The following is a 9,892-nucleotide window of genomic DNA, read 5'->3' as shown; positions in this document are numbered from 1 at the left end:
CATTGGTTTCCACAGTAACAAAGCGGGGCGTGGTCAGAGGACCTCTCTTCAGCCTGCCACTCACCTATGGAGGGCGGAGAAAACACAATGATGACCCATTAATAACAAAAAAATAAATATTTGAAAATTGTCAGCATATATCAAATGGCCTTAATGTTTTGTTCTATGCCTAATTTCAAAAATTTGAAATGTAAAGACTCATGAGACTGATAACGCGCTTAGGAACCAGACAGATGGCCTCTAACTACGAGTGTGAAAAGACGTTTTCTCAATTCTCGTATATGGTCTGCACTTATATAGCGCTTTTCTATCTATGGGTACCCAAAGGGCTCTACACTGCTTCTCATTCACCCATTCTGACTCACACACACCGATGGCGGAGCTGCTATGCAGCTGGCCTACACTAAGCAGGAGCAACTCAGTTGGGGTTCAGTGCCTTGGTCAATGACATGTGACGGGTTCGAACCAACAACTCTGGGATTGGTGGACGACCACACCACAGTAGCTCTAAGCAGGCAGATCATTGCATGGCCTCGCGAAGTGTTTGGGTCAGCGGAGTACCAGTATCTCATGACACCATAGTAAATTCATCCAACACTATATATATATTCCCTAGGTGTCCTCCTGTAATGGCCATCAAAATGAGTGTAATGTTGCCCTCTGCTGCACAGAAATGTTGTAGTCAGAAAATATGTATGTGCAGTTGGTCCTCTGGTCAACATTTAATCCAGGCAAATAAATACATAAATAAAATAAAACAATAATAATATTAAAATAATAATTAATATAGGAAACAAGTAAAACTTTAGTCTTATTTAGATTATGTTGCAAGCATATTATTGGATTTTTCCCTGTACTCCTGTTACTGCAAAAGCAAATATATTGGTGTGGCCATCACTATCTTCAATTATTATTATTATTACCCATTCTATCCAGGCCAATTTCTACTATTTGCTATCTGCATAATAAAGGTCAAAACAATGTTTTGATGGTGCTGCAGCTTTTTAGATAATTTGTCATTTACCAAAAAGAAACCTTTAGTGCAGATAACTGTTCAAATACACTTTATTGATCAAAGTTTAAGATGGCTTATGGATGATGTATAAAGTGTGACATGAAATTTTAATGTTTGTTTATTGACAGGCTTTTTGAAAACAGGACTTTTGTCACTTGTTATTGTTACTCTGTTGTATGTAGCATCAAACCAGTTTACTGGTAATGCAGAATGTCTTACAGTTGAAAGTCACAAGTTCAAAGTAATAGGAAGGGTTTTCGACATGATAGAAATGTTAAGGTACAGACTAAATTTGTGTGTTGCGATTTTGCAATGTTTTTCAAGTAACAAATAAAAGTTTTTAAGGTGCTGAACCAGCCGCGTTGCAATATCTTACTCTTTTTAAACTGGTTGGTGCTCATTATTAAACTTTAAATCACAGCTTTGGCTGTCAATCCTGAGTTCACTGTGGCATTATAAAAACACACTGTTATCACCGGTCAGCATGTTGCAAAGTCCAGGAACATCAGCCCCACTTCCCCAGGCAACTGCGACATTGCTGTAACTATCAGTTCTCCTCACCCCATGTGAAAGGGGATTTACACTGTATGGTTCTACCCCAGATTGTTTCTCTGCAATGAAGTAGGAATCTTGGTCATCATGATCACATTATTAGTGATGGCATTGGCTGTTGCGCCTGGGGCCTTGGAGCTGTGCTGCATGCTGATGATGTCACCACTGGTCTGTTCGGGCTCTGCACGACGGAAGAGATGTCTCATAGTAGCCTGGGGTAGAAAAATGTAGTAAATTATTCATGAATCAGTGAGTAAATATGGGGAAAATTGAGTGATGGCTGGACAAATTATGGTCAGGGGGAAAGATGGATGGATAGGTGGACAGGAGTGAGTTAGGGTAGATGGGTGGATGAAGGAGGGTGAAGGAAGAGAGAAACAAAGTCTTACTTGGAAATTATTTGTAACAAAGCAGTAGACGACAGGATCCATACAGCTATTCAAACTGCTGAGAGTGACAGTCAAGTGGTAGACAATCACATGATGAGGCATATCAGGGTAGAAGTACACCACCACCTACAACACAAAAAGACAACACAATCATTATAGTTAGCAAAAAAAATTTTTTGAGAAACCTCCAGCAGATCACCTGATGATGATTTGATATGATGCACTTGTCATTCACCTGTCTGATGTGGAAGGGTGTAAAGCACACAGTGAAGATGACCAACACTGTGGTCAGCAGCTGGACAGCCCTTCTTCTCCTCTCCCTGAGAAAATTACAGTTACACAGTTACCAAGCTTTCATAGCCGTCAGTGCTAGTACTTTTCCCAATCCTGTTTCATGACATGTATGTACAATCCTGCCATTTGTAATTCCTGAAAATTGTTCAGAAGCCAAAGCAAGCACACAGTTGTCAAAATACTGAAATGCCATGACAGTCCATCAGCCTCAATACCTGCTCTGCTGCATCAGACGGCGGTCAGCAAGGGCCCACATGATCCTCAAAGTGAAGACCACTATAATGATGAGTGGCAGGAAGAACTCAGTCATGGTAAGAAAGAGGAGCTTTGAAAGGCAGCAGCCTGTATGCTGGAAAGCAGTGGAAAGAAAGGAGTAGGTGACCACAATGGCAAACAGCCAGACAGAGACACACACACATTTGGCCACATTGGAGTTCCTCCATCGCCGGGATGCTTCAACCTGCAATGAATCAAAAATTAAGTTTTATTAGTTTTCCTTAGTTTCTGAAGTAAGGGCAAGTAGGTGTCCAATAGGGGTGAAAGCTTCACAAAATGTTACTTTGATGATTTCTGTTACTAACTCACCTGGACAATAGCAAGGTATCGATCAACACAGATACACGTGAGAAATAAGATGCTGCAGTACATGTTGACAAAGTAGCTGAAGATGTGCACGTAGGAACAGGTGAGACAAGCTCCTCCACTGTAGTAGAGCAGGATGCGAGTTGGCAGAGAAAGGTTCACCAAGAGGTCTGTCACTGCCAGGTTGATGGTGTAGATCACTGAGGTGGTCTTCTGCTTTGTGCGGAAACAGAAAACATAAAGTGCAACTATGTTGAGCACCATGCCCACCTGGAAAAGAGAGGGTGATACGCAGAGCAAAATAAGAGTTTTGAGACACCAGAGTATTCAAGATGGTAAGGGCAGAAGTATCTAAACTGTGTAAAAATTGCCTACCAGGAATATGAGAGAGTTTATGACCATCAGTGCAATCCAAAGGCCGTAGAAATCATTATAGAGGCCCTCATCTAAGTGAGCCAGTCTGTGTAGATAAGCCTCCATGCCACTCCTGTTAGCAGGGCTGGATATCACAGGCAGGAGTGGAAATGAAGTGTTGATAAAAACCCAGGACTCAGTACTGTTGAAATTCATGGTGATGACACTCTCATGTATAGATGTGGAGAATGATGATTGAGTTGGCACAAACACTGTCAGACAAAACAAGACATACAATAATAAGGATTCATGTAAACACAACCAATTCAGTGTGAACTGGTTTTTCCTCCTACTGGTAATGAATCTGTTGTTGCTGACATGGCCACATCGACAGAGCCATAAACCTTAGCCTATTTATTTTAATGTTCTGTATTTATTTATGTATACAGCAATAGGCTCTGAGGGGCTAAAGGTGTAGTTATTTCCAGTGTCTATACAAAAAAAATGTTGATGTTAACTCTTACTGGCACAAATTTTCTCATCCCATGTTTACTGTCTTATAGGAAAACAACACATCTCCCTTTTTCTGGCCAAGATCCCACCTTTTCATGCCTATTACAACAGGGGAAAAATATTCTGAGTGGGGTTTTAGACCTTTAAGATAGAAACTATCTGTACTACATAGAGTAATTGTATGTATTTGTGAATCAGTCCAGATCTCAGAGATGTGTTTTATCTATTTCCTTATTTTCCATTTTCTCATAATAGTGATAAAGACAGAGGGACTTTGTTAACTGAATGGACTCCATGAGACTGCATGACAACGTTGTTTACAATTTCATGTCTGGTATAATTTATTGAGATAAATTAGCATTAAACTTGCTTCATGTTTTTGTCTTCATAAACATTTATATTTACATTTACATTTAGTCATTTAGCATATCCTTTTATCCAAAGTGACTTACAAGTGAGGTACAAGGCAAGCATAAACATTTGTTTTTAGGAATAAAAAATACCACAGACGTGAGTGATGTTATTGTGGGTGCATCCATGGCTCTCTGCAAGTTTTTCTTAATATTTGACAAAACCAGACAAAAGGCAACAAATGTCACTGTGGCTGTATAGCCCATTTTATGCAGTATCAAGGGTATGTATGATTAGATAGATTATAGGATATATATATACAGTAGACACGTCCAGCATATTGTGTTGTGTATGCTCACAGCTAATGTTTCACTGCAAACTAATCATCCAGCTTATGAAAAATTGTAGTATATTTAGTCTAATGAGAACAACTGCAATAAGCATATGCCCAGCTGAGGGTGAGGCATGAATAATGTGATTCATCTGCATTAACAAGACCAGTCCAGCGATAGAACATTAAGGCCAGTGAAGGAAACAAATGGCTGTTTTCACAGTATCATCCCCTGATATTATTCAGGTTACTGGAGCAAGTTTATCATTATTAACAGCACTAACAATTGTTATGAGTATTCCTTTGAGGAAATTGTGTGTTAAACCACTTACTTACATGACAAGTAATGCAATGCAATGGTGCATTGTCAAAGCTGGTGTTTGGAAGAATGTTGAGCTGCAACATATTGTGACCTAAGTATTCAAAGATAGACATTTGTGCATACTGCATCCCTGTGCTTGTGTGGGTTCCTCCCACAGTCCAACTACATGCATGTTAGGGTTAATAGCTGAATCTAAACTGCTGGAAGTTGTGAATGTCAGTGGGAATGGTTGTCTGTCTGTTCAGGTTTCTCTTGGTTGGCCCTGACAAAGACTAGTGACCAGTTGAGCGTGTACTCTGCCTCTCACCCAATGATAGCTGGGATAGGCTCCATCCCCCTACAACTCACAACAGGATGATAAGCTGTTAAAAATTGGATGGGTGGACAGATGGATTCCCATCCCTCACTCTAGTACTGTCATATGTTCTAAATACTTTTGTTTATACTATGATTTAGCAGCAAATAGGCTCAAACTAAAGAACATTCAGTGGGTCACCATTTCCTTCACCACTAGCAAGGTTTGTTCTATAAATTGATAAAATCAGTTTGTGTTGCAAGATAAACATACATACAGTGTTTAGGTCTTCAATTATCTGCAAATCATCAAATTTATGAAATAACATGATAATTCAAGTTTTCAAAAGTAACAGAATACCAAAATTATTGGATTTCTTCAAAATAAAGTGGAAATTATTTATGTCAGCGCTAAGAAAAAAAAACATTTGCAAATTGTACAAACTTTGTATATATTGTATTTTGAGTCAGTTGAGTTTATTAAATATGTGTTTGATGCAAGAATTTGGTTTCTCTCCATTATTTTAACATCAAAGACAGTGATGTAATGACTGCGGCGATGCAGTGAGAAGAGCAGCGGGCTTAGAGGCAGATCACAAATAACACTGTTCAGATAAATTCCAAATAAATTCCAGTAGCGTGGGAGTCTGGCTTGTGTGTGTGTTTGTGTGTGTGTGTGTGTGTGTGTGTGTGTGTGTGTGTGTGTGTGTATGTGTGTTTGTGTGTGTGTCTGTGTGTGTGGGTGTGCCTTTACAACTGTGTAAAGGACAAAAATGTATCGAAAAGGAGAGAGATTGGATGGGACACTCATGCTGTCCTGTGTTAAATTATTGCTTCACAACGATCCCCTCAGGGCAAATGAAACATTTTGTTGATTTTGTAAATCTAAATTTAGTGACAGTTGTACATGTACTTGCGATTAAAGTTCACAAGGGCCTTCCTTGTAAAATGAATGTTTAATATATTACAAACATGCTTTAGAGTTTCAGAACTTCTTTTGAACTTCTTTAGATTTGAAGATAACTGTGTCAAATGAAGGAAAAACGCATTACTAGATAATGTTGCTTGTGTATTCTGCCTATGTAATGGAAAAAACATGAACGTAATGTCTTGCATGCTTAATACAGTAGACATTACATTTGCATTTTCTATATATTCTGGTTTTGAGGATAAAATGTACTTTAACTATGGAACTCAATATACTGTACATAGCAGACATTTATCCATTGGTGATTAAAACTTACCTCTAAGAGCAAAAGGAGACTAGTTAAACCAGAAGATAAAACAAACTCAGATCTGTGTTGGATGAAGCTGGAGGGTCCTTAGTTTTATCCTAATCTGAAGATTGGGGTCAGTTGTACAGGTGAGGCAGTAAGGATACTTCAGCTTTCAGTGAACAGAGGGCTCACTCTTGTTATTTCTGCACATCCACGCACTGAACGTCAGTCGCTTGCCTGTCTGGAGTGGCTCAGGACCTTTCTTTCCATGTGTCAGTTTGTCAGTCGTATCTTTCCTTTGTCTTTTAAAGTTCTGCCAGGTTACAGTAATCCAATATAATCAGATCTGGGTACCAAGAGTTATCCTTGTCATTTCTGTCATTTGATACTTGGTATGTTGGTTTCCCTGTAGAGTTCTCAAACATTCTCAGATCATTCTGCTGCTTTCTACTTTTAAATAGTTCCCTCTGTTCACTTTCCTCTTCTCTCCATCTCATTCTGCCCCTTTTAGCATCATTTTTTGTTTCTCTCAGTCTGTGTGCCTTCAGTGAATCTTCCCTCCCTCTCTCTAAATCTTCCCTCAGTTCGAGCTTTAGACAGGAAGTCTTAGCGTGTGTTTACATTCTGCTCCAACACACACATGCATGACCACATACAGCATACACACATCAGTGTAGGAACACGTTCACACAAATGTGTAGACATCTATATATTAAATATTTAACATAGGTTTATATAGCAATGTTTAATCTAACCATAATTTGTAATATTTAATAAAAAGGACATGACCTCTTTAGAGGGTAGCTACCTTGCTAATATTTCTTAAACAAAATTTCTCTCAGTAGTGTTTGAACTTGTTTGTGTTTTCACGATACTTTATTCATGTAGCTCAAACAGCAGAAGAGCACTGTAGTCAAACAAATACCCTTCTACAGTGTAAAACGCACAAACCTAATAGTGTTCTTAAAAGATAAGTAGTATGTAACCACACAGTAAAACACTACTGAATGTGCTGTACAAGAACAGGTACAAGCAACAATCAGTAAAAACGATTTCAGACAATGGTTGAACCGTGTGTCTGAAGCTTATTGGTGGTAAGAAAGATGCTACATATAATAATAAATAAGAAATATTGTATCCTTTACTGTGCTAGATGTATTTGACAGTTGTAGTCAATATTGACTTTGCAGTTCCAAGTAAAAATAATCAACCCAACACACGATATATTATTATCAGCATCATTACTGTAGTGTTGGGGTAACACCTCCCAGCATCCAGTTTGAACCCAGTATCCATTTGTGCATTTTCTGTGTGGAGTCTAAACGTTCTCCCCATGTTTGTGTGGGTTATCTCCAGTTACTCTTTTTGTCCACCCACAGTCCAAAAACATGCATGTAGTTTTAATTTGCTTTGGAGTGAATGTGACCGTAGATGGTTGTCGGTCTCTGACCTGTAATAGGCTGGTGACCTGTCCAGGATGTTCACTGTCTTTTACCCAACTACAGCTAGGATTGTCTTCAACCCACTCCAACCTAAGTAGCTTTAGAAGTTTTACAAAAGAGTCATAAATAATAATACTTTATATAAAGTTCTTAAATTGATCACTGATAGATATATGACAAAAAAAAAAAACGTTAGTCTTGGGTCTTCTGTATAGTGATTTCGTCACAGTAGATAGGACTGAAGAGGAAGACAGAAATCCACTTGATTTATTTCTAGAGATATTGTTCACAAAATGATGTGTACACTCAAAACACAATCATAAACTAGTAATAAAAAAAGTGTTTCAAGGAGCTTTGTGATCAAACATGATGGTAAAGTAATATCAGTGCCCCTTTATGATTACTTTGTCAACGACGTATTAAAAATAAACCCAAATCATGAACCTGAACAGTCCCTTTTATCTCATTCTGCTGAGCTCTAATGAAAAAACACACCAAGCTTAACAAGAGATTTGATGTTCATTTTATCCTGACACTTGTTTTTCCTAAAGTGGAAAAAGGCAACATTATCTTAATGGTGGTAATCACTTCTCTCAGGATGATTAAACTTGTTTCAGCCAACTGCATTAAAATTCCACTGACAGGACAGTAGACTGGTGTGCTATATGTGGGAAAATTACTTTTTAATATTTAGAAGGAAGAAGAAGAGGAGGAGGAGGAAAAGAACAAGAAGAAGGAGAAGAAGAAGAAGAAGCCACAGCAATGGGTAAGAACATCAGACTGCCATACAGAAGTCTTTCAGCTCAAATCCAGGCCCAATGCATTGTAACATGTAATTGTATGTATACTCAATGATGACCAATAATAAGTTTTAGCTTCTAAAATAAGAATAAACATAAGAAGCTCCAGAGTTTTGCATAAAAAACATAAAACAAAGTGAGACCCCATTTGTTTCTTGCTGCCACACAGAATGAGACATGTAAAACATGTTTCCTTGTCAGATATGAGGAATAGATAACTACAGAAAATACAATAATGTACAAACATCCAGGCATAGATCTCTTTTCTGCTGCTAATTAGGACATTGTTTTCTGTGTGAAAATATGCCTTACTGAAAGTTATTTAAATGCAAGGATTGGTTTATCTCTTGATAACGTGTCCCTGGAACTACGCTCCATCCATCCTGCAGAATGAGACAGGTTTTTCTCTCCTGGTTTCCTGTCTAGAGGATCATCATCACTCACAGTTTGTCAAGGTTCCTTAAAAATATCCGGAATAACGGATGTCAGGAGAAGAGCCATGGATCAACCAGCTGCTATGGACAAATACAAAAAGAAAGGTGCAGGACGAGGACAGATCCCAAAGATGAGAAATATAGCGGGAGAGGTGTGAAATTAAAATTTAGAAAAAGCTAAGCTTATAAGAAATGACTGACAGATCCTATAAAATGTGTTGTTTTGTGGTTGTGCATGCAAAAACAGGGAATCAGTGTTTGATTCTGTTTAACCAGGAGAACTGGAAAGTTTAGCTTGTATCAGGAACAGTCTGAACATTGATGATATATGAGAGATGACTGGGTTTCTGCTCTTTTTTTATACTCCACTCCCTCTCTCCTCTCATAGTTTATTTGTCAGGAATGAGACAGAGGATTACAGCTGTCCAAAAGCAGAAGCTCACTTGTTGGCACTGGTGGCCATTTTCTTCAGCCTAACGGGATCGAAGATGTGAGGATTCACTTGCTTGTACAAATAACTACATGTATCCCTCTTATTAAGATGTAAGTGGAAAATGTGAAAGGAAACATAGCTTCCCCGCAATATCTTTTGTAAAACATTATGCAGCACTTTAGAGTATTTATGTTCAACAAAGTTAGACTTTAACTGTGAACCTGTCAGTTATATGACCCCGAAGAACATTACTTAGTATGGTTATTACAGTGTGGTGCTCAGAGTCCTGTGTCTAAGGTTTGGACAACTTATAAATTCCCTCTGAGTCCACTGGAATTATCACACAGTATAGTAAGTTAGCATTTTAAAAGCAGTAAAGTATTTGTTCTCAGTGGAAATTTGAAGAAATAAAATTGATGGACAAAATAATGTGTTTTTTTACTCTGAGCTGACTTTGTCTTGTCTCCATCTACACTCTAATCCCCACTGCCGACTGTTTAACAAAATGTCACACTCACAGAGCACGTACATACCCGCCTGCAAAAACTTCATGATTTGCCTCAGACTTT

The 9,892-nt window shown here is 38.3% G+C and overlaps 1 protein-coding gene across 1 annotated transcript; it reads right to left on the bottom strand.

Moving 5' to 3' along the window:
* Positions 1-544: 544 nt before the first annotated feature.
* Positions 545-6,766, bottom strand: LOC137131104 (G-protein coupled receptor 20-like). The gene is made up of 7 exons (XM_067511931.1): positions 6,242-6,766; positions 3,208-3,458; positions 2,836-3,102; positions 2,466-2,710; positions 2,192-2,276; positions 1,957-2,082; positions 545-1,779 (listed from the first exon to the last, which is right to left on the bottom strand). The coding sequence occupies exons 2-7, from the start codon at positions 3,400-3,402 to the stop codon at positions 1,609-1,611; spliced, it is 1,089 nt and encodes a 362-aa protein (XP_067368032.1). The 5' UTR covers positions 3,403-3,458; positions 6,242-6,766; the 3' UTR covers positions 545-1,608.
* Between the last annotated feature and the right edge of the window lie 3,126 nt (positions 6,767-9,892).

This window comes from Channa argus, chromosome 7, assembly GCF_033026475.1.
Source record: "Channa argus isolate prfri chromosome 7, Channa argus male v1.0, whole genome shotgun sequence".
In the NCBI taxonomy this organism is placed as follows: domain Eukaryota; kingdom Metazoa; phylum Chordata; class Actinopteri; order Anabantiformes; family Channidae; genus Channa; species Channa argus.
The sequence above is the reverse complement of the archived record's forward strand: the minus strand, read 5'-3'. Positions and strand labels throughout refer to the sequence as shown.